At 46.7% G+C, this 24,690-nt stretch overlaps 1 protein-coding gene across 2 annotated transcripts in view; it reads left to right on the plus strand.

Moving 5' to 3' along the window:
- LOC111145281 (membrane associated ring-CH-type finger 8) overlaps window positions 1-21,357 on the plus strand; it is a 138,095-nt gene extending 116,738 nt beyond the window's left edge. Inside the window, exons 4-8 of one of the 2 annotated variants that reach the window (XM_022500112.1) lie at window positions 12,428-12,510; window positions 12,757-13,596; window positions 15,024-15,204; window positions 17,135-17,282; window positions 17,705-21,357. In XM_022500112.1, coding sequence (XP_022355820.1) covers window positions 12,428-12,510; window positions 12,757-13,596; window positions 15,024-15,204; window positions 17,135-17,282; window positions 17,705-18,009 — 1,557 coding nt within the window. In that variant the 3' untranslated portion in view covers window positions 18,010-21,357. The remainder of the gene's footprint in view (window positions 1-12,427; window positions 12,511-12,756; window positions 13,597-15,023; window positions 15,205-17,134; window positions 17,283-17,704) is intronic. The other variant, XM_022500113.1, reaches the window with a different exon arrangement.
- The last annotated feature ends 3,333 nt before the right edge of the window (window positions 21,358-24,690 follow it).

Raw genomic sequence — 24,690 nt, forward strand, 5'->3', positions numbered from 1 at the left:
AAATCCTTTGAGATGATCAGTCTCTTCTTAGGCATATTTCAGATCTCACCATATCATCCATCCACTTAGTTTTGTGTAAAAAGAAAAGTCCATAGTGCTCAGTATGACACCAAAGGCCTTTTAGAGTGCTCCTTGGTGCATTCCTGACTTGACCTCTCCTCCTCCCCCCACCCCCAGAACAGTCTTTCAAGGCATAGGCCTTGGCGATCTCAAATAAATACCTTTCAACAAATAATCCCTCTTCTTCCAACCTCCATTTCTTTTCTTTGCTGTTCACCTGGGACCATGGGAGTTAATGGAACTGTGCAGTGGTAGGTCTTTGCTGTCTGCGTTAAATGCCCAGTTTTGTCCTAGCCCCTTTGAAGTAGCTGTCCAACATTTAAGAATTGAGAAGAGTGAGAAGATGTAGATCAGATGGCCTGTCTGGTTACGTTGAATTAAACATTTTAAAAGTATATATTAGCACTCATTGCCTTGCCCCAATGGCTAGGGCACTTCTGAAGGACGGCAACATTCTGTGCCTCAAATATATGTCTATTTATGGTTTTAGTAAGATTTTATTTGGAGGGAAGTTTACTCCTGCAGTTAAAAACAAAACAAAACAAAACATTGTAAACCACTGGCTTACATGGTCTATAGGGACATCTTATGATCTTGGTGCAGACTGGGTTGTGATATTCTGAGTTGCTCTGTGATAGTTTTCAAACTCTGTGAGTTTGATGGACAGGAATTTACTAGCCATGAGACTGTGAGGAGATATTTCCTCGAAATTTAATTTCCTGATGAGTAAAATCAGGGAATAATACAACCTTCAGTATTGCTGTGAGTCTTGGGGATAATGTTTGCAAGGAACCCTAGGGCAGCTCCGTCATTGCAGTGAATCAGTGAACTCACTGTAGTCAACCTTTGTTGAACCCTGGTGATCTTAGGTGGATTGGGGCATGCTGGTCCTTGATGATAGCTGTTACTATTTTATTACTGATCAAAGGCAGGACTACGTACTTTAAAATAAATATCAACTGGGGTGGAAATTAAGACTAATAAAAACTCTGGCCTTTTCTTTCTTCCTTCTTGTATACATTTTTGTTATGTGTTCTTTGTGCCAGGCACTAAGCTGGGTACAGGCATAAAATGATGAGGGAGACAAACGTGGGCACTGACGTAGCGCTTTCCTATGGGCAGGATTGGGGTTTTCTTAAAAAGCAATTTTAGCTCCACACTTTGTTTTAGAAATGGGGTAACTGTGAAAGCCTCACAGCTTTCTGCCACAGAGTAGGGCCAAGAAGATGTGGGCCTCTTCCATTTTCAAAGCAGGAGTTCCTGCACACTGAACTGGGGTCAGGGGGAAGTCTCAGGAGTGGTGTGTTGTGCACACATTACTTCCCAGTAAACTATCAGCATGAAATTTTGTTGCAAAATGTACCCCTCTGAAATAAGAAGGTTGTATAATGTGGAGTCGTTAGACACGAACCAGTTACATGGGGCTGGGAGGTGGGCAGGACTGCTATGAAAGAGAACTTTGTTTCTGAGAATGCGGTTCTTTCTCGCAATATCTATAAAATGAGCCTGTTGTCTGAGGCCACTTTAGGCATGGCACATAAAACTCTATTTTCAATATAGCAGACATACTTAGGGCGATGCCTCATACCCTTGAGATAGAAGATAGAAAAAAAGGTTAGAACACAGACATGGTTTATGCAACCTGAAATCTCCGTTGTTTCTCGCTGACTCAGCCTCCGGCCGAGTTCAGTGCTGGCTGGTGTCCGGGTTAGTCAGTCACCTGCAGTGTGCGTGATGCTCCCGTGGTGTACCGCTTACTGGTAACTGAAGGTACATGAAGTTAGAGGTTGAGCACTGGTGAAAATAAACCTTCTGTCTGTCTCCTAGTGTTCCAGCTAGATCTTGTTACAGAGTGATGGGGTGTCTCATTCAGTGTTAGTTGGAGGCTCCCCATGTTTTGCTAAAGCCTCAGAAACCATGCGCCCCTTTCAAAGAAGGAAACAGGCAGATTAGATGGGCTGTGTGATAGGCTGCTAGATGGCTCCTCTGGCTTTAAAATGGGCATCCAGGTGTGATCCTCTTAGAGAACTAATTAATTTAAGGAAGAATATTGGGACTTTCAAGCAGTTTTGATTGCAAAGTCTACACCAAGTACTTTGTTTTATATTAATGGTAATGATGTTAAGTGGGTATCATTTATTGAGGCTCTGTCACAAGTGCAAGTTTTCATGAAATTGGTCACCTCCTCCTAGTGGCCCATCCTAATCACTTAAGTGGTCCCCTAGGTACCTTTTCCTATTTTATTTTCAAGAGAACACCTATCACTCCCTGAGTTTTTATTGATTTTTTTTTCTGTTGCCCCTTCGCCCCACAAGTAAGTTCCATGAGACTAAGGTTGTGTTTTGTTTACCCATAAATCTTCAGAGCCAAGGATAGACAGTAGCCTGGGAGCAGCTCAGTACATGTTTGTTGGATGAATGTGTGCATAGTGCTGTGCTAGACCCTTGACGTCTAGCCCCCTCCTCTGTCCATCGTCACAGCCACATCCCAGGCCCAAGTCCCCTGGACTACTGCAGTAGCTTTCTAAGAATCTGCCTACATTCTTGCAACCTTCCAAATCAGCTCCACCCCAGCAACCAGGTAAATGGAATCCCACTGGTTCTCATATAAGCCTTCAGTGGGTTCTTACTGCATTTAGAATAAGATTCAAACTCTCTACCTTCATGTGCCAGATCTGAGGTGATCTGGTCCCAGCCACATACACACTCATTCCTTTGAATCACTTACTGTAGTTTATAATGATAGTGTATGATAGCAACATGCAGCCAATCCTTTATTTACTTATTTTAAAAGATTTTTTATTTATTTGACAGAGATCAGAAGTAAGCAGAGAGGCAGGTGGCGGGGGTGGGGGGAAGCAGGCTCACCGCTGAGCTGAGAACCTGATGTGGGGCTCGATTCCAGGACCCTGGGATCATGACCTGAGCTGAAGGTAGAGGCTTTAACCCACTGAGCCACTCAGGCGCCCCTATTTATTTATTTTTTTTGAAGAAGCAGCAGAATTGCCCCCTGGGAAAAGATCTGTTCTGTTGACTCAGTGCCTAGAGAAGTTGAGGTGTGATGAGTCTCACTGGAGGCATGCTTGTGGAAGGGGGGCACTTGAATGCAGCTCTCCATGCAGCCTGTCCTTGACCTTTGCCTTGCCGACAGGTCCTTGATCATGTGGGCCAGCAGTCTTCCCCAGGCAGGAGCCGTCTACACCCCACCCTTACCCCACGCACTACCTGTGCTGCTGTGTTTGCTTCATCGTTTTCTTTCAACTGACTTACTCTCATTAAACTTGTTTGCTGTGAGAATTTTGTATCCCTCTGTGGTATCTGAAACCACATTTTTGATTTGCTAGTTTTCTGATGTGAAATTAAAACAAAGATATTAAAAAATGTGTTCTTCAGTATGTCACCTAAACTCCTGCCCTGTCACCCACCACTGCTCCTGATTCTGCCCTTTGTGAACTAGCACTGACAGACAAGGGGATTTGGGAGGCTGTGTGGTGGAGAGAGGGGAGGGCTCAGTGGGGTCTCTCTGCTGCAGGAGTGTGGTGTGCGGCTTCAGGTGGCCATCACTCCCAGGGTCATTTGGAGCTTGAGCTGGTGGAGGGAATGCAGTGAGGTACTGAGCAGAGCCTCAGGGTGGCCTCAGATGACCGCTTATGGTAGGCCTGCCACATCAGATTGAGGTGATATGCTTCCCTATCCAGGGGAACATACCACAGTTGCCTCTCACCTAAAGCCTCTCTCATCGCCCCAGCGTGAGGTATCATCATCTGTAACATAGACGAAACGAGGGGGCCCAGTGCAGCATGTCTGAGGATTATGCGAGATCAGATTTGGTCTCACACTTAACTCTATGCCAACCATTGTGCTCCAAACGCTGAACCAGACAGAGGAGATGATTAAGCAGACCTCCAGAAAATGCAGAAAGCTAGAGAGAATTATTATGAAGGTAAAAGACAGGGGCTGAGGTAGGGAAAGACAAGGAACGGAGTTTAGAAGGGCTGCTTGGGAAAGGTGTGGCTGAGGAGGGGCTCCTTAAAAGCAGGACGTAAAACCGTAAGTAAAACCGTAAAATGTGAAAAGGAGCCAGCCAGGATGGGATTAAACTGTAGAAAACTGGTTGTCACCTCCTTGAGAAATCCAAAACGATAGGTATAAATGAAAGGCAGCTGTACCGGGAGTGAAGACTGTCCTAACTGCCCAGTTGCACGGTGCCTGCTGACCCTGTTGGCTGGGGACATTCCAATGAGGACAACCATACTTCGGCTTAAAATTCTTCAGAGGAAGGTTGGAATTCCCTGAAGATGCTTGAACTCACTCAGCTCCCCTGGAATTCTTTCAGGTACCAGGAATTTGCTTAGGCCTGGATCATTGTAGGGCCTGGACTTTCTAGAGACTCTCCTCAGACCTCTCGTAGCACATAGACATGGCATTAGTTTATCATGAGGGAAGCATTCTCATTTGACCCTGAGAATTGGACTTGGTCCAGGTGACACCATTTTTTCGAGCAAATTCATGGTTGGTAGCACATAAAAGGAGATGGTAGTGGTGAGGTGAGCTAGACATACATCATGAAAACTGGAGCATGGGTCCTGTCCTTTCTGCACTCAGGCAGTTAGTCCTCCTAGGCTCTGACATTTGCTAAAGGCTGGTACCTAGTAGAATATTTTAGAGCTCCTGCATAATTTTATTCAGATACCATGAGCTTTATGTGTCTCTGGTTAATCAGATATTCCTGGGGACGAGTCCAACCAGATCTGTTGAAAGAGCACCTAAAATTATTGCTGTTCTATTGTTTGGCAAGCACATCTGAGTGAATTTAAGCATTGGCTTTCCCAGATCTCTTGAATATTTTCTTGTTATCACTGCTGTTAGATAGGAATGAGTTATAGTAGAATGTCATGTGTAGACGTAAATGCAGCCTTAGGAGGGAGGTCATGGGCTGTGGTATTTTTGTCAAGACCAGTGTCTGCTTCTCTGTGTTTCTAAAGACAAAGCTGATGAGTGACAGACTTAGGTTGCTCAGACTTACAGATTAAGTATAAGCCAAACTATACCTTTCTTAATTCGTATTGAAGAAAACATCAGTCCTAAGGATGAGATACGTACTTTCCTGTGGCAGGAACAGGGAAGTGACGTGGAGGAGCTGAGTGGCCTCACCAGCATGGTGTGGTCTGACTTGGGATGCTTACGGAGTGCCACGGGCACTGTTTTGCTGTGTGGCTCACCTTTTGTAGAGATTGACCATATTTTCATGTATTTTTTTTTTCTTCTGACTGCTTGTGATTTCATTTTTGGCTAAAGCTTTAGATGAGCAGTTTTCAAAACTTGTTTCTGAGTCTTCTCAGGGAGAAGGGGCAAGGTTAAAACCAGTGTCATAACTGCATATTATTTAATTCCCTTTTTCACTCTTAGTCTCTCATGAGTGTACAGAGGAGCTGCCCGGGACTGTGTAGCCTGTGAGATGGCATCTTCTCTCTGGCACTAGTGGGATGTGTGCTGGTGGCCTTGCGTTTTAAAGTTCTCTTTTCTTTTTAGAAAGAGAGAGGAGGGGGAGGGGCAGAAGGAGAGGAAAGAGTGACTCTTAAGCAGGCTCCATGCCCAGGGAGGAGCCACACTTGGGGCTCAGTCTCACGACCTTAAGGTCATGACCTGAGCTGAAATCAAGAGTTGGACACTTACTGACTTAGCACCCAGGAGCCCCTTTTGTTTTAATGTTTTCTAATATAGTAAAGATTGATTAATGTAACCCTCATAAACACAAGCTCTTTGGGGGACTCAGTGATTTTTATAGCATAAAGGGGTCCCTCATAGCCCCACATGTTTGAGAACCTGTTTTACACCTATGAACAGGCAGTCACTTCAGAGTGTACTTGTTTTATTCATTCAGAAGTGTTCTTGAACACCTACTGTGTGCCAGGCACTATGCTAGGCTAAGCCATGACTTCTGAGTTAGCATATTATTCCAGAAAGATCTTTTGATAAACCTTCATAAGTGCTGTGAAAGAAAAGAACGGGGTTACAAGGACAGTGAAAAGCCCCTTTTGAAGAGAAATCTGAGGAGAGGCTGGTCCTACTGGATGGGGTATGGAGCATCCATCCCTAGGAAGAGCGAGGGGGCGTGCAGTACTGAGTGACCCAACACCATGATTTTGGATCTTTTTATGGTTACACTTGTATTTTCTGGGAATGTGAAGCTATCTTTGCTCAGAAATCATTGCCTTCAATGTAATTTATTGAAAACCAGTTATATTTGTAATGCTCCCAGCAATAGCTAAAAGCCTACTTTGGAAGATGAGCCATGAGAAAGTCCCTTCAGTTGTTGCTTTGCCTCTAACAGTGCTGTGATATGTGGCCTTCGTTATGCTGGGGATGTATTATTATTCCTGTGATTCTGTCTCTAAAAGGCCACCATAGAACACAGAGTTCAGTGTTAGCACTACTTGCTGGGCAATAAGGAGAGTCATTTATAATGGAAATCATTTGAGGATTCAGTAGTTTTATTGTACACTCTCCTCCATGAATCCTATATTGTATATATTCTATATTTACTTTCTTAATGGTCAGTTTTAATTAACTGCCATTGTGAAGGCTTGTTCTTGGCACAGCCCTTCATCAAGAGTCAACATGTGTTTATCAGAGCAGCCATAGAACTGGCCTCTCCTTCAATTGTAGCTCATTATCGAAGTTGAATACAACTGGGTATTTATAGAAACCAGGGTCTCTGTTTATAAGGAAGCATTTGTTTTCACAGAGCAACTTCTGTACTAAGCGGAAAGTTTGCTGAAATGCAGTCGCAGTCTGTGTTGCAGTGTCTAAACACCAATTTAGACTTTATTTGGCTCTATTTATATGAAGGCAGGCCTGCTGAGCTGGCAGTAAGGGAGCAGATGATTATCTCCCAGTTTGGGAGGGAGCGAGGATGGCAGTAGCATTTAGTAAGTACTGAGCTGTGAGTAAGCGTCAGGTAGCCTGGTAAGCACTGCTTCTAAAATGCCCCACCCCGACACCCAGACCCTGTGCCTATGTGACGCCTGTGTGTGACGAGGCGTCATTCCCAGGATATTGTGTTGTAACGAAGGGAATCCCTTGAGCTCTTAAAAGCAGAGCACTTTCTCTGGCTGGTGTTAGAAGAGGACATGAGAGACGGGAAGTAAGAGTGGACCTGAGAATGGGGAGGGATCAGTGGGGAAGGCAGGTGGCTCCCGACTGACATCCTGCAGGGAACCACATCCTGCCTCTGAGCTGAATGAACGTGGAAGTGTGTTCTTCCCCAGAGCCTCCAGAAAGGAGGGAGACCCTGAGCAGAGGGCCCCATCACACTATGTGTCTGATTCAATGTTGGTGTGGTTTTAAGCCACTAAGTGGGTGGCACTTTGTTAGCCAGCATTAGAAATGTCATCTGGGCGGAAATGCTGTCCTTGTGGAGGAAAGGCCTTCCTTCTCGGGCACAGCCAGAGCTCCCACCTCTGAAACCTCTGTGCAGGCAGTGCCGCCTGCTCTCTGGACTGTGCCATCTTCTTCTTCTTCTTTTGGTGTTTTGTGTTTGTAGAAATAGAGTGGTGTAGTGACTTCCAAATTATTTTACCATGATTGTTGGTACAAAACAGTTTTTACATTGAAACTCCGTTTACTCACAAACACAACTGAAAGAAAAAAAATTCCTCCAGAAGACTTAATCCTTAGGATGTCAGATGCATTCTGACATCTTCTATTTTATTTCATTTTAAAAAAAATGTAGCTCATGACTCACTAACTCAGTTTGTTCACTGGCTTTTCCAGAGTTGGAAAATCAGTACAGTTGGCTGTGCTTCTTTAGTTTTATTTTACTTCTTAAACATTTTGATCACATGTTATTTAAAAAATGAATTTGTGGTTAGGAAATATGTGTTCATGGTAAAAAGGGTGTAATGGTTGGGAAGGATCTCCACTGAAGTCCTTGTTCCTCATGCCCAGGGGCCCTGGTATCCTTCCACGTTTCAGAGGAAACCACTATTAGGAGCCTTGCAGTGTGCACCCTTCTGTTGATGAGTAGTCTGCATGGGCCAGCACCCAGGGCATGGCTGTCCCCTCTGCCTGTCCCTCTGTGTTCCCAGCACTGGGTAGAACAGTCCTTTCTACTTCGCTGTATGACCACCTCGTGTTCCTTTCTCTCAGTGTATTGACTCAGTCAGCTCTGGGCCCACAGGCACTGGGGTTATGCCAGGCGATTGCTCCCCCAAACAGTGCTTGCTGAGCAAACCTGTTTGTGCATATGTGTGAGGATGAATTCTGAAAGAAGAATTGCCAGGACAAAGTGAATGTGCATTTGTAATTTAGTAATTGCCAGATTGCCATCTTACGGAATTTAGCAATTTGCTTTCACACCAGTAGTGTAGAAGCATGGATGTTTTCCCACATATTTGCCAACACAGGTATCAGGTGATATAAAAAGAAAAAAAACAGGCTTTTTTGTTGTTGTTGCTGATGGTATATCTCATTGTAGTTTTAATTTGTAGTTCTCATTGTAAGAGAGGCTAAGCAGCTTATGTTTGGAGAGCCATCTAAATTGGGAAATCCTTTTCCCATTTTTTCTGTTGAGTTTGAGGTCACTTGTAAACAGGAGCCCCACTTATCTCTTACCCTCCTTATCCGGTCGTTCTTCAAACTGCTCCTGGCTTAAAAGCAAATGAACCCAACCAGACCATTTCTTGTGGCCCCTATACCTGTTAATATAAATCAGATGGGTGAATTCACTTTTGTTGGGGGCCTGAGCCCCAGATGTTTAAAAGTAGCTTTGTCAGTAAAGGAAAAGAAGACCCACTGAGGGTTTACAGCAGAGAAGGAGGGAACGGTTGGTAGAGAGAGGGAGCTTGGGAAGTAACCTACTGGAGCAGGGAAAGGACATGAAGCAAGAAGAGAGCTGGGGAAGGTCCGGCTGGTGTCCTGCAGTGAGAAAGTCCCTCTGATGTGAAATTGTTAAGTTCCCGGCATGAACGGAGAAATTACTTCATGAGTCTGTCATGATAGCCCTTTCTGTGGCAGCAAGCTCTTGCAAAAGGAAATGCCAGCTTCTACTAAAGCTATAAATAGGAAGTTTTCCTTTGGTTGTTTTGGCAGCATTGATAAAAGAATTTAAAAACAACAAGTCTGATAGGAAGGACGACCCTCAAGTGACTTGATTACTGATGATTGTCTAAAATTGTCATTCCTAAGAAATACAATCAACTGGGTTTAGGCCTAGATGCAATCCAGACATTTGTTTGCATAATTGATTACGACATCTTAGGAAGAGGGGATTTTTTACGAAAATTTTTTTGTACTGAGATTGCTTTACATTCCTTTACAGGACCAGAAAATCTCTTGTTTGAGAACCAACAAAAAGCTTCGGGAACACAGGACTTTAGTTTTTTCGACACATGGGAATGTTCTCATTATGAACATTTACACTTTTATCAGCAACATTCCTGTGTGGTCTGATCTTGTAGAAGAGAGAGGGTTCTCTCCTTTTCCCTTAAGGCAGACTGCTTAAGGCAACTACTGCTGACTCATAGCCTCCCCCATGCCACCCGGCTGCTCTCCTCAGGATGAGCGGGAGAGCTGTTTAGTGCTCCAGGCCTCTGAGAGGGGAGTGGTGGCCCCTGACCTATCTTGACCTCCCCAGTTGGACCCTGGCACTGTATTTGAACTGTATTTCTAGGCTACATTTTTTTCTTGCTGTTAACGATCAATCCAGTCTTTTTAAATCCTCATCGGTAGGTTGATAGATTTTATTCAGCTTGATACCAGCAGCAAGTTTAGCTCTTTAAAATTGTTCATGCTATGCTTGGTGATGATTTGACATGTAGACTGGTCCCGAACTTCAATATGGGCTCCTCTTTAACTGGAAACAGCAGCCTCTTATGAGATCTGTGATGGCCCCACAAATCTTGCTTGTTTTCTCATTCTTATTGGAGAAGGGGTTCGCCAGGATAAGAAATTTGTTGGTTTGTGTGTCTGTCTGCATTTATTTATTTATAAAGATTTCATTTATTGAGATAATGGGGGAGAGAGAGAGAGAGATGAGCAGGGGGGAGGGGTAGAAGGAGATGCAGACTCCCTGCTAAGCATGGAGCCCCATGTGGAATTTGATCCCAGGACCCTGGGATCATGACCTGAGCTGAAGGCAGATGCTTTACTGAGACACCCAGGTGCCCTTGTTGGTTTGTGTTTATATCAAACAACAGAAAGTAGATTTTAAAAATTTCCTTGAAACCTCATGATCTAATGAGAAGAGAAAATTTTTCTCTATAACTGGGAGGCTTGTTGAGGCTTGGACATTACCTGTTGAAGGTGTCTCGTGATATTTTTGTGGGATTAGATAGGATGAAATGAGGACAGGGACACAGAGAGAGGATGCTGAGACTATTCCTTTTTCCTGAATAAGCAGATCATGGGCTTAGGACTGCTGCCACCAATGCACAGGCATGATGCTTTGCTGCAAGTATACAGGTGACTGTGCGGGTTCCCAGGGGTCCGCCTGAGACATGGAATCCATGGGGAAGTGATCCCAGCTCCCGCTGTGGGTGTGGACCACCTCCCTGCTTCCTCAGTGCAGGTTTTTTTCCTGCCCTGAGGCTCTTCCCTCCTGCCTCCAAGCACTCCCTTGTTTGGGGGCATGTGATGATGCTATCACAACCCCAGACTTCCCTTTTTGACCTGGGTCACTTGAACTCAGGACCGGAGTGAGAAGCCATTTTCTTTTGATTTCGGCTTCCCATCTGAGACCTGCTTCCTCCCAGGACACTGAATATTTTCCACGTTCAGTTAGAACATGTAGGTTCTTTGGTGACTCAGCAGCTGTGCTAGTTGAGTACTACTGCATGGTTTTAGCACACACATGCAGTGTGATATCATGTAACTTCTTGGACCAAGTTTCAGGTTGAGCTGGATTTAAAGTGATGTTTAATTCTTCTTCTGGGGAGCAGGAAGAGTGGTCCACTGAAGCCCGCAATCCGAATGCCCGGCCTGGCTCTCTCCCCACGTGGGCGCATTTACTGGAGAGGGCAGATGGAGAGAGCTTCTGGACAGTGGTGCTGCTGGCTTGGTGGCTGCTCCATGGCGGGTGTCCTGTAGCTTCAGTGTCAGGATGAGGACGTGGCCCTGGGAGATGGCGCTTAGCGAGACTGGGGGGGTTTTCCTCAGTGGGGGAATTGTGAGGCTCCCTCGAATGAAGGAGCAGGGCTGAAGGCCACTTGGAGAGGGGTGGGGAAGGTAGGGTGGGCAAGGTAGGGAGGTAATGTGGGCTTTCATGTGGCTGTTCATGTTGTGTGGGGCAGATAGGCTGCCTGTGTTAGGAGGGAGGAATGCATTTATGTGAATGCACATGGTGCTCCCAGGTCCGTAGAAACTCAGGAATGTGCGTCTAGAGAAGGCTTAGCAAGGAGCCCGCAGAGGGAGGCTCAGGTACACTCTTCCTGTTTCTCTCTTTCCGCTTTGGTGCTCCTTCACCCTCCTAGAGCTCCTTTCTCATTTTGGCTTGTTTATAAACTCTCAGGGCCCTTGCTCTAGGTTGTGACACATTCTTTCAAATTTAAATTTTCTTGGTTCTTTTTCTTAATTCCAAATCCCATGATTAGAACTCTGGGGAACCTTCAGTGCTCACCCCCATCCTGGGCCCCAGGTTGAGCTACGGATTGATGACCCTGTGATCAACTAGTTTCCCTTCTGTGTAAAGAGATCTGGTGGGGTAGCAAGGTTTCCTGGACCCAGTGTGAGGTGAGTAGGAGAGAGCCCTCACATCCAGCCACCCTGATTAGGATTACCCCCCCCCGGAACCAGGTTAAAGAGAGCCAGGTGGGGAAGGTAAGCACTGGCAGGGATGGCCCCTCACATTTCTTTTGCATTTGCATATACCATCTGGTACTTGGTTTCCTTCTTTCTTCCTTCCTCCCTTCTCCCTCCTTCCTTCCTTCCTTCCTTCTTGTAGGCTTCCAGTGTGGGGCTTGAACTTATACAACCCTGAGATCAAGAGTTGCACGCGCTACTGACTGAGCCAGCCAGGCATACGCCCCCCCCCCCCCCCGCCCCGTCTAGTACTTGGTATCTTGACTATGTATGAACTAATTAAATTCAGATGCTCAGTAAATAAGGATCACTGAATCTGCAGGAGGTTGGTATTGCTGCTTTAGAGTCTCAGATAGTTCTTGGCTACGCTCTAACCCACACAGAACAAAAGAGTGCTGTTTGATTTGTCTCGCCTCCGCACATCAGGACCTTAAATATGTATTACTCAGCGAGCAGTTGGAAATAGCAGGTGTTCTTAGATTCTCTGTCCATTGCCCTCCTGAAGGAGGTGGTGTTCACCGTCCCCTTTGCTCTTTCCTCTGAAATTGACCGGGTGTGTGTCGTTGCAGGCTGGGGGTTCTTCGCTGGCGTCGGCTCCGGTGTCCGCCTTCCCTCGCTCTTCTGTCACGCCGTCCAATCAGGACATCTGCAGGTAACGCTCTGCTTCACATGCTGGAGTGGTTCATGTGACATCCCGGAAATAAGCATTAGTGTCTGCAGGTTCTCGATTTTCCATTTGCTCGGTCAGTATACCTTTGCTGTAAACAGCTGGCTCAGTGTTCTGTGCTGTTTGCTCCCCAGGTTACCACCCGAGTCTCATTTCTTCCCTTCGATGTCTGTTCTCCTTTAAGATTGTTTTCACTTTCTGTGCTTTTATTCCACTGTTCTCTGCATGCAGTTCCAGGGCAGTGTGTTCTGAGTGTTGTCACCACAGTCCCATGCAGTCTGCTGTTGTCTTGAAAGCTCCTCCAGGCCCGAGTTCTCTGACACAAGGGCTCACTGTGACAGTTATCTGTAAAGACACATTGTCCCAGAGAAATTCCTGTGGTTCCAAATGGGCCCAGGCCTTGAAGCCTGCTGACAATACCAAAGCCAGAAGAACACTAAAGTTCTCAAAATCCCTAAATGATGTGGGTGAGAAGGCCCAGGATACTGTGGAAAGTTTTGACTACGTGGAAAGAACTTGCTCCGAAGGGAAATTGATCCTCCCTCCAGATCCGGGTCTGAGAATTAACAGGTTCCATCAGAAGGGAAAAAGAGCGCTGCATCACAAACCTCTTGGCAATTCCAAACATTCTTGTGTTTCCTCCCTTTCTGCCCATCGGTCAACTGCCTCAGAGGCGGAAGCTGGCAAGGGGGGCATGCACGTCCCCCTTTTGGAAGAGAAAGCGGATGGCGATGCCGTGTCCCGGGGCCGGCGACTGCTCCAGTACCTGTTCTCACTCTCACACGGCTCGAGCGCCAGCAGCCTGCACAGGTTCCAGGAGCTGGAGAGCCGTGCCGCCCACCTGCGCACCACCAAGTCCTCTAGTGGGCTGGCAGGGAGCACAGGCTTCTACTCCGATGAAATGGGAGACGACGATGTCTTTGAGGACAGCACATCTGCAAAATGGAAGAGCAAGGTCCTGCGGGCGCCCCTCTGCTCAGTGGAGAAGGACAGTGACCTGGATTGTCCTTCTCCCCCCTCTGAAAAATGCCCCCCCATCTCTCCTGTGTCCACGTCAGGGGATGCCTGCAGGTTGGTTTGCCAAGAACCAGCATTCTGGCCAGCTCTGCTCCCCATACCTCGGTGGCCTCATCTTGCTTTAATATGTGAAGTTTCAGGAAAATGAAGTAATGGGTGGTAGGTAGACGATTGTGGGTTGATAGCTTCCTCCAGAAGAGTGGAGTATTGGTGTCATTTGACAAATTTTTATGAGCTGGGTTCCAGACAGTTTCACAGATGACAAAAGAGGAAGAAGCTACACATATTAAAGGCCAAGCTGACTCTTCTCAACCAAAAATAAGTAGACTTTGCTTAAGGAAGAGAGAAAATAGTTATCTCCAGTTTGCCAGCTCGAGGATCTAGTTGTTAAGCATTGGCTGCCCCTTCCAGCCTCATTTTTACCCTTTGTTCCAATTGCAACACAGCGTGAATGGGAAGAGGCCGGCCTTCTGCAGTACCTTCCTTCCTTCTTTTTAACTCGGATGTGGCCACCTCTGCCCGGGTCCTGCCTCCACTTCCCACCTTTGTCTTCCTGTGTGCAGCATCCTTGTCTGGCCTCTAGAATCTTTAAGAATCCGCTTTTGGTCACGACGCTCACGCTTTCCCTCTTCCAACCTTTCCCTGGGCGCCCCTTCTGGGCCAGCTGTTACCATTTCTAACAGTTGGATCAGAAACTCCTCTCACAGAAACAGAGAGCTGCGAGCATGGCCAGGGCTGGGGCCCACTTCCTGTCAGGTCAGGTATCCCTACCTGTTCTTCAGCAGCTGGAACAGACCCTTCTGTGTCTCAAAAGTCTGTTAAGTTCCTTGAGGTTAGTGGCTATGTCCTCTTGCATGCACCCTTAGAAATCATGAATGATTTAAAATTCTCGCGTCCTCAAAAATGATTTTAAATTCTTGTGTCCTCAAAAAAGAAATGCCACCTTCTAATGGGGTTTATAGGTCCAGGAGAGGTCCTGTGTTTTCTCTGTGTACTGTCTGCGGGAGGCCGGAGACGTGTAGTGTGGTATGTGAAGGTGAAGTCTGTGATTACTGCCAAAAAACAAATTCATCATCTTTTTAAGTCATTGGTATTTTTGGAAAGTAGAGTGCTGGTTCCATTTTACACGGAAATTTTTCTTCTAATTTTAACATGTTGTGAAGGATGCTTCCGTGTTGCCTTAAATTTGGCTTTCGGTGAAGTTCTTAAATCTTACCAAAAATGACTGCTTTGTCATTTTTTATATTGTTTTTTCCTCTCTGATGCCAAATGCCATCCAGACTTTCCATATTGGTATGGTAAGCTAGAAGTTTCTAGTTTGTAGTCACTGTCCACATCCGTGTTTGTGTGTTTTGTGCCTGTGGTCCTTTCTGTGATGTTTGTTGTTGAAAGTTTTCACTGGGGGACCAGCCCTCCCCTGGAGCGTCCTCTTCTCTGGTACGCTGGTCTCCTGGTAACGCCTGGCTCTCCTCTCCCCGCAGGATCTGCCACTGTGAGGGGGACGACGAGAGCCCCCTGATCACCCCCTGCCGCTGCACGGGGAGCCTGCACTTCGTGCATCAGACGTGCCTGCAGCAGTGGATCAAGAGCTCGGACACGCGCTGCTGTGAGCTCTGCAAGTACGAGTTCATCATGGAGGTCAAGCTGAAGCCTCTGAGGAAGGTACGTGGTAGGACACCTTTGGAGGTGCCCTTGCCTCACTGAAATGAGGGCCCGGGCCGAGTCAGCACCTCGGAGCAGGCGAAGCCTTGCGCTCCTCTGTCGGAAGTGGGTGCTGGCGCATGCATTCCTGCTACGGGTGTCATCCTTTCCAGGTCTTCTTTCCCTCTCCTTCCTCTTGGGAAGAAGCTCTTTCTAACCCTTAGGTCCTAAGGTGTTTTTCCGTCAAACTAAGACTGCTTTCTTGTCTGTGTCAGTTGTTTGGCCGTTGATCACAGACTGTTTTGTGACATTTTAGCATTTAATTTTATATGTATTAACTGTTCGTGTCTTGTCTCTGATTAGGACTGTTTATTATTAGACATTAGTATTTCTCTCCTGCGCAAAGCACATAGTTACTTGTTCGGTACCTCTGATAAGTATTTGCCAGTCGGTAAGGGGAGAGTGGGTGGGAAAAGAGGAACCGTAGGCCTTATGGGAAACGCGGCTCTCTTCACGCCCCATGTCATGGCTCCCTCTGCACGGAGCCTCTTTTGGTTTGTGCCTCCTGTGTAAATGGTTTAATGTGTTTGTTTATATGCCCAGCACATGAGGTTTTATTTGGAAGAGTAAGACTTGTTCTTATCTCAGAATTTTGGTATGTGTATTCAAGGACAATCACACAATCAAATCACAACACATGACATTGCCAAGTGAAGGCTAGATTAAGTGGTGGCAGAGCACGTCAGATATTCAAAGGAGGAAGTATGGGCTATGGGTTGGAGCCTTGAGGAGGTAGAATGGTGGTTGTGGCACAGAATGTTTGGGTGTTAAAGCCGTTTCTGAAGGATCAGTAGTAGGATTTGGAGTTAAGTGAAAGGAGTTTAGAGAGGTCCAGTTGTATAGAGAAGCATACACCAAAACAGTATGTGTGAGCATTGCAGGGCAGTGTGGAAGGCTTGGACTGAGGGTGTCTTAGGAAATAGGAGATCAGGGAGCAGGGGGGATTTTAGGAGGAAAGCCAAAAGAAGATACTGTATAAAACCATAGCAGAAAGCATTCACGCTGTTGGAGAAGGCAGATGTAAACTACTTGAAGAATGTTTTGCCCCATGGATTTATTGGGTACCTGCTCTGCGCTGGCCTCTCAAGTCAGGCTTATAGCACTTTGACCAATGTAGATAATCCACGAGGCTCTGTTCTCAGCTTGTCCTGCAGAGATCTCTCTGGAAAGACGCAATGACTAGGGCTGGCCAAGGATATGCAGAGTGTTCACACTTTGTTCTTTTTCTCTACCCTTATGTGTTTTCTTCTGATTTGGAAAGCAGTAAATGAAAAAGAATATCTGGCTCTTTGGAGTAAGTTAATGAGCTCCTAGAGGAGATGGGACTTGCAGAGCCTGCTTATACCAGGAACTCTTAGCATCGGTTTCAAGCTGTTGCTGCCAAAGTAGCAAAGGACCGAAGAGTGAGCGTCTCCCGCCATCACCTTCACGATGTAGTGTGACCCATCTGCTAGTGTGTCATGGTGTCCTCAGCCCTCCTCCCCTTGCCCACGCCAGTCAGCCAGGCAGGGAGGTCTTGTGTGTGCCACCTGGGTTGGGGGCCAACATGCTGTTTTCATCAGGACTGAAACCATAGAGGCCTTCAGCTAGCCATGGGCTGTCTGCCTGCAAGAATAAGGAGACAGGAGGACTGATACCTGGTTGTGGTTCATAGCTCATCTTGATCCCAGCTTCTTTTCATTGCATGAAAAGTTGGCTGTCGACAGAATACCAGTGCCTGGTACCTGGTTGGCTTAAGGAGAATGACTTTTGGTATTTGGGAAAATTCATGAAGTCTGGGGAAAGGGGAGGGGCAAGAGAGCCAATCTTACCCATCTACAATGCTCTCACCCCCATTGTTGCCCTTTCCATTGGGGTCCTGCACCTCATGCTCTATGTGTGGTCTTTCCAGTGGGAGAGGTTGCAGATGACGGCCAGTGAGCGCAGGAAGATCATGTGCTCGGTGACGTTCCATGTCATCGCCATCACCTGCGTGGTCTGGTCCTTGTATGTGCTCATTGACCGTACTACCGAGGAGATCAAACACGGACAGGCAACAGGTATGTATGTGCTCAGGGTGGAAGATGAGCGCAGCGTAGACATCCTGGATAACACACAGGGGTCCTAGGATCGGGGCATCGTTCCAGATCGGTTTTTAAGTCAGGCTTCAAATATCTGGATTTCTGGAGTGAGGGCATCAGTTAAGAGGCACCAAGCATCCTTTTTGGATGTTTCTCTTGCTGAGGTGAGTACTTATTAAAAAACCCAGTCAGAAGAGATCAATCAGGGAGAAGAGAGGGAGAATCTCCTGGAAGAGCAGCAGGATAAGAGAATGGACACCCTCTGCCTCCCCATTTATGATGAAGCAGGATTTGATGAGTAAAGATTCCGTTGGTAATGGGAAGGTCAGAAGTTGTGTTTTATTTACTTTAGATCTTAAATTAGGTCTGCGGATAGGCTAACCAGGTTTTTCCCCTTCCAGGAATCCTAGAGTGGCCCTTTTGGACTAAACTGGTGGTTGTGGCCATCGGCTTTACTGGCGGACTTCTTTTTATGTACGTTCAGTGCAAAGTGTACGTGCAACTATGGAAGAGACTCAAGGCTTATAACAGAGTAATCTATGTTCAGAACTGTCCAGAAACAAGCAAAAAGAGTATTTTTGAAAAGTCTGCACTAACAGAAGCCAACTTTGAAAATAAAGATGGACATGGAATCTGTCATTCTGACACAAACTCTTCTTGTTGGACAGAACCTGAAGACACTGGAACAGAAATCGTTCATGTCTGATTTTGTGGAGGAGTAGTTTTCCTAGACATCGAAGAACCGCTGAAGGAAATTGTTTACTGCCAATTGTGTACCTTTCCTTATGTCCTTTAATAGCATAGACTGGGCAGGTGACTGTTTTAATGGCTTCTCTTTTTCTAAACCCTCCTTAGTGAATCTTCTGGAAAGCCCTCACGTTGGCTGTGCATGGCCGGGTTCCACTTCTGCCAGCATTTGCATGGGAAGGGAGGTCCCCGTGATGCTCTATGATGGGATGCTGGCTGTTCTGGCTCATGAGCAGAATGAGAGAATAAAATGCCAAACCCAAGGGAAGAGCAGGAGCAGGGTGGCACCCTGGCCTCGAAGCCTGGCCTCTCCCAGTTGGCAGCAGTCCCTACCCTGGCACAGAGTGTTCGGGAATGTCTAGACATGATGAGAGGATTTCCCTCCTCCCCGAGAAGAGCGTGGGGAGCCGAGCCCCTCTGCCAATGCTGCCACTGACCGTTTTCCTGAGCAGACGGGGCTGTGGTGCTCTGTGCATGGTGGCGAGTGATTCACTAAGCAAACAGCACTTTACAAAAAGAGAATCTTTATTTTGTAATATGTGTGTCCAGTGGGATTGACATTTAAAAGAACGTCTCATTTAGAAGCCTTCCTTTCATTATCTCTTTTACATTATAATAGATCTAAAACCCTCTTTGCCTTATATATTCTAAGAAACCCGACATCTACTCTGTGTCCATAAAAGGGACTTGTGGCTCTAAAGCAAGGACAAACAGATCGGAGGCTTTTTCCTAACATTTCATGGGAATTAATGGATGCCGCATGGCAATTTGAGCCTAATTCTTGTGGTTTCAAGCCTATTTTATGACAAGTGTTTATGTCACGGGCCTTCCCCAAACATTTCTTTTTGGTCAACTTTGAAAAAGAAGGTTTTGTGAGATCTAAACGAAAGGAAGCAAGTGAGTAATTAGAACAAAACTGAATATTTAAAAATGACTCCTTTCCGGACAAACCTCTCCAGTTTGTGAGGCTTCACTGAAAGAGTAAGTGTGCACTGCCCTGGCCTGGGGCGCGGCCCCATAGGGTGCTCCTTGGGTGCCTGCCACCCTGGACGGCTTCTGCTTCGGGGGAGGTTCTGTGGATCGTTGGCCCAGGCAGAGAGACAGACGGGCTGGCTCTGGGACGAAGGCCAGGAGTGAGCAGCAAACTGCCATGGCCCATGGTCACTGCCCCCAGCCATACCTCTACCCATTTATCGCCTTAACGGGACTGCACAGAAAGGATTCTTGTGATCAGTTCGTTCTGTCATCAGGGATTATTTCCTGTACCATTTTCATAAGACAAAACCAAAATCACTACCATCAAATGGCCTTTGTCCCTTTAAAAAGTCTGCTTAAAATTCTGTTTTTTAAAAATGAGTTTCACTTCACCAGGAAAATAGGAGTCAACTCCAGGAAAAGAGGCCAGGAGGGTCTGCAGTGTAACACGAGCGTGCCCGGGTACTTACTCTCCAGGCGACTCTGCATGTGTAAGCCTCCTCTGAGGGGAAGGGTGCCCGGGAGTCCTGCCCTCAGTTCCCTGAACCTTAGCTGACTCCCCTGTCCTGCTAAGAGGATGAAGCAAACACAAGACGATCCCTTTGCCTTTCAGAGTGGAAGTGCTCTGGTTTGTTTTGAAAGCCTGGAGGAGGCTAAAGTACATCTAAGCTCTGGGGGAGGGTAGCTTTAGTCCTGCCGTCTCTTCCCATCCTGTGTCTCATTTGATGGCATCATGGACCCTGGTCTAAGGAGCCGCCGCACTGTGGCCTTCCTCTGGCCGTCCCCTGAAAAATAGGTCAGCCTGCTCGCTCGTTCCACCTCCCAGGCCGCGTCCATTCCGGGCCCGTGTTCACTGTGCCCCAAAGTGCAATTACCCACACCCTTTCTCAGCCTGGGGACGGCCGGTAGCTCACAGTATCTCCACTCAGGGGAGCTGAGTCCTGGGCCAGCCCTGCCTGTGCCCCTTAGGAGCTGCCCAGGGAAGGCCCCTTGTTGCTGCCCTCTTACAGCAGATGAGCAGTCATATGAAGACTGGGATCGATTTTTAAGTGGGATTCCTTCCCCTGTCCCTGATGGAACCCCTTGCACTGAACTTGAAAGTCACTAGATTTCTGGCAGAGAGGAAAGTGTGCTTAGGTAGGGACAGCCTCTGGGCAGCCCACCTGTCACGGCTGGCACCCCCTATGGCAGAGGTGCCTTTATAACCCATGACTGCTGTGTTGCTCCCGTGCCTGACCAAATTCTCATGTGAAACCCTCACTTCTTTTCAGGAAGGCCTAACACCATCTCATCACCTCCACCAAGCTCCTAAGAAAAAGCCTTCTGCCTGGGGACGGTCCATCCCACATCTTTCTTTCCTTGCCTGGGATGGCACACACATGCTCCCTTGCCTTTTTCTTTTCTTGTAGGTTGTAGTTGAGCACCTCTGATTCCATTCTTAGTCTCTGCTCTAATCAGTAACCCCCAGAGATGGACCCTGGAGGCCCAAGCTCTGGAAAGGTGGTGCTCTGCTGCCATCTAATGGGCGCAGCAGATCTGCCAGGGGGTTCCTTTAGTCGTAGCAGCTTGCCTTCGAGTTTTGGGGGGGTTATTTATTCCCCAGTTTCCCCTCATTCTGCACGTGGCTTTGGTGGGCGGACAACATTTGGCTGAACCAGAGATGTGGGATGAGCTGGTGGTCTCAGGGCCTGGAGCCTGGTACTTGGGGGGCCAGGCCAGGAGGAGAGGGAAGTGGCTTCCTGGGTGTTGCCAGTCAGCCCTCTCTGATTTGGCCTCTGTTCCCTCAAAAGTTGGCTCGAGCATTTCCAACTTTGGCTGCCAGCAGGAATTTAGTTTTTGTGCCTGAGTTGATTTTAAGAAATTCTGGAAACTATCAAAGGCCTCTTCGGTCTCCTCCTTTTCTGCCTCATTCCACTCTTTTCAGTCTTATGGGTCTGCTTTTCAGCCTTTCTGGTGTGCCCCACCTGATTGCACACATGCAGGCCACAGGCAGTGGGCCAGTTCCAGAGCCTCAGGTAGGGCCTGCACAGCTGGGGCTGCTGCCGCCGCCCGTTGGGTTGGCTGCAGGGCTGGAGGGGGTCTGGGAACCACAGGGCCGGGAGCCGTGATGCTGTGCATTTGGCCTGAGGCAAAGACACTTTTTGAATACTTTCCCTTTTGAATCTGATTTGAAATATGCAGCTCCCCTCTCCAGCCCAAGGAAGGACTGGAACACAGGGAAGTAAAAGCATTTATTTTTGTTTTGGACATAATTAAGTTGTGCAGCTCTTCACCTATTTACAGGCAATGTTTATAGAAAGCTGATTGTTAATAAAAACCAAATTTACACTGGCATGTGTGGTGTAGTTTCTAAAAGGCACTTCACATTCGAAGATTTTCTTAACTTGTGAAGTTTCTAGTTATCTGAATGTCAGGTTTTGTATCCTTTTGTGTATGTTCGCTGTTTCTCAGTATTACTTGAATCATTCTCTAGGGGGGTTGTTTGTGTTATACATGGGGGTCTAATTGCAGCAATAAAGCATCTCTTTAAAAAGGGATTTTTGCCATGAAAGTGTTTTCCTGCAAGAAGGCTGGGAACATCGGCAGGCATTCCAGTGGTTCTCATCCCCCTTTCCATGATCCTCTGACTTGCACATTGGGGAAGAAAATCATGCAACCTCTGGAGGTATCTGTTTTCCTAGGCAGGGAGGATGGCTCCCCCAGACACTGGTGGTTGGTTGGTGGGGAGGGGTTGGGTTTAGGAGAGTGTGCGGGCATGGGAGTGAAGACAGAAGTTGCTCACACAGCTGTGCTTGCTTCAAACATCCAGGCTCTACTTGGACTCCGTGCCCTGCGAGAAGCCAGATTCAAGTTCAGGGTGTGTCTGGCGATGTGACCATGGAGCAGGTGATTATTGTCTAATTCCCCTTGTCTGTTGAAACACTTACTGAGCCGCAGCCTTGCTGAATAGGAGAACCAGGGAGGTTCTGGCCATAGCTCAGCCTGGCTGTATCTCCCAGTCTCTGATGGGGCCTCCCTGAATCATGGTGCTGTCATAGGTCCTTCTGCCTTGAGACTGAAAACTGTTCACAGGGCTGTGTGTGCCAAGGGCAGGCACCTGCCTTTACCTGTATGCCCAAGGTGAAAACGGAGGCCAGGATTGCCCTGTACGTACTGTTCTCTAGGTGACCTCAGAGAATCGTCCACCAGTTAAGGGTACTGGATAACTGCCAGGAGACTTGGGAACTAAGGGGGAGGATACTCTGCCAAGTGTCCTTGCCTGACTTCGGGAGCTGCTGAGGCCTCTGGAGGAGGTGACCACGGAGGAGCTGAACAGGTATGTGCCCATGGGAGGGAGGGAGTGCTTGATTAGTGGTTGGAGGGGTGGGGAGGGTGGAGCTGAAAGAGGAATCATGGGTGAAAAGGTGAGGTGGTGGGTGCTCCCCGAGGGGAGCCTCTCTGCTTTGGGGATCCACCAAATTTGGTGAGGGTGGCCGAAGAGATGCCCAGTGGGGTCTTGTTGCACACAGGCTTGACCCTGCTGTCCCCAGGCCTTTCTGCCCTTTAATAGCAGCCACAAAGTGATGGGGTGACGGCTGCGGCCTGGCACACTTCCAGGGGGACAGACTACACGCAGGCCAGCCTCCTGTTTTGTAAGAAACCTTAACAGACTTATAGCCCCATTCAGTGGCATAGTGACATACTTACTGCTCATCATTTGGGGTGTCAGGCTGGTGGGAGGAGGGTGAGCCTGGTGCTATAGTAGAACTACCTAGATGACCAGGAGCGGCTGGTCCCTTTGGAAAAGATGAAATGTCTGACTAAATATTCCGAGGGGAGGGGCAGGCATGCAGCAAGCAAAGCGGTCAGCATGGGTTTAAAAAAAAAAAAAAGGGGCAGAACATCAAACAGCCCCTTTTCAGGGAAAGGCCTGGAGCGGGAGCCCAGCGCTGGGTCCCGGGAAGGCGGGGGTTCTGGGCCGTAGTCAGGCGGTAGAGGCGTCACATACTCTCCACGTGTCTGAAAGATCTGGGAAATGCATGTTGCTTACAGCAGTCACGTGACTGCAGTGATAAGGATGTTTAATTGAATTTTGATATTAGAAACAAGGCTAAAGTCCACATCCATGACATTTATCTTTGTATGTGCACACACGTGTGTGTGGCGTGGGGAGCGGTTTGGAAGATAAATTCCTAGAAGGAGGGAAAAAGGTAAAGGTATTTAAGTTCCAAAAGCACCCTCCAGAATGGCTCACTTAAAAGAATTGGTCTCTCCTTACATTGTGTCATGGAGGTATTTTTTAAATTGTTACTAAAATGATTGTCTTCTCTCTTATCATTGATGTTTTACTTTGCATTCTTGGATAAATGAGATTGAGCGTCTTTTGTTTACTGTATGTGTCTGCTTGTGTGATTTTCCATGCCTTGGCCATTTCTCTTGTTTTTTTTGGGGGGTATGTTTTACATTAAATCATAGGTGCTTTTTCTGGTGAAAGAACATTAACTTTGGTTTGATGTAACTGGCTCTTCATTTTTTTCTCCGTTTTATTACGAAAAATTTTAATACAAAATTTTAAGTAATTGCCTAGTGAGATTTCATGTACCCTAGATTCTACAGTTAGCATTTTGCTGTATAAGCTTTACCATGTATTTCCATCTGTTCATTACACTGTCCTTCCATCACCTTGCTTTTTGAGTGCCTTTCAGAGTAGACTGCAACCGGAAGTGTGTACTTTACCCCACCTCAATTTGTATATCGTTAGCTACAATTCAACATGTGTTTATGGTTCTTTTTGTTCTTAGGAAAAATTTACATACAGTGAAATGTATAAACCTTAAGTGTACCATCTGATGAGTCTGGCAGATGTATATATTTGTGAAACCCGAAACCATAGGTTCTGTGTTAAAATACAGAACGTTATCTCAGTCCTGAAAATTGCGATGCCCTTTCCCAGGCCACCCCTGTCCCCATACCTTCTGAAGCAAAATTGTAGTTTTGATTTTTGGTTTTAGCTTGTCCTGGAGCTTAATTTTAGTGAAGTCATGGAGCTCACACTCTTGTGTAAGCATTCTTTAAGTCAGCACAGTGTTTTTGAGTTTTGTCTATGCCCCGTATCAGCACATTCCTGTTTTGTGTTGAATATTCCACTGTATAAATATAAGTCTCTTCATTTTCTTATGGTTGGAGACTTGAGCTCTTTCCAGTTTTTGGCCATTATGAATAGAACTGTTAAGATTTTTTTTGTGGACACATTTTCATTTCTCTTGGGTAAATACCTAGGCATAAAATGCTGGTTCAGAGAGGGTAGAGATGTTTAGTTTTATAAGAAACTAAAACATTTTCACAAAGCAGGTGTACCATTTTACATCCCCACCAACAAGGTGGGAGGCTTCCAGTTACTTCAGACCCTTGCAACATTTGGTGTTGTCAATCACTAACCTAAAATATAAGAATTTTAGCTGTTCACATAGATAATAGTTGTAATTTGCTTTTAATTTGCATTTGTAGTTTTAATTTGCATTTTCCCAGTGATTAATGATTTTGAGTGTCTTTTTTTTTTTTTTTTAAAGATTTTATTTATTTATTTGACAGAGAGATCACAAGCAGGCAGAGAGGCAGGCAGAGAGAGAGGAGGAAGCAGGCTCTCCTAGAGAGCAGAGAGCCCGATGCGGGGCTCGATCCCAGG

This window comes from Enhydra lutris, unplaced genomic scaffold (assembly GCF_002288905.1).
Source record: "Enhydra lutris kenyoni isolate GAN:26980312 unplaced genomic scaffold, ASM228890v2 scaffoldscaffold12, whole genome shotgun sequence".
Taxonomy (NCBI): Eukaryota; Metazoa; Chordata; class Mammalia; order Carnivora; family Mustelidae; genus Enhydra; species Enhydra lutris.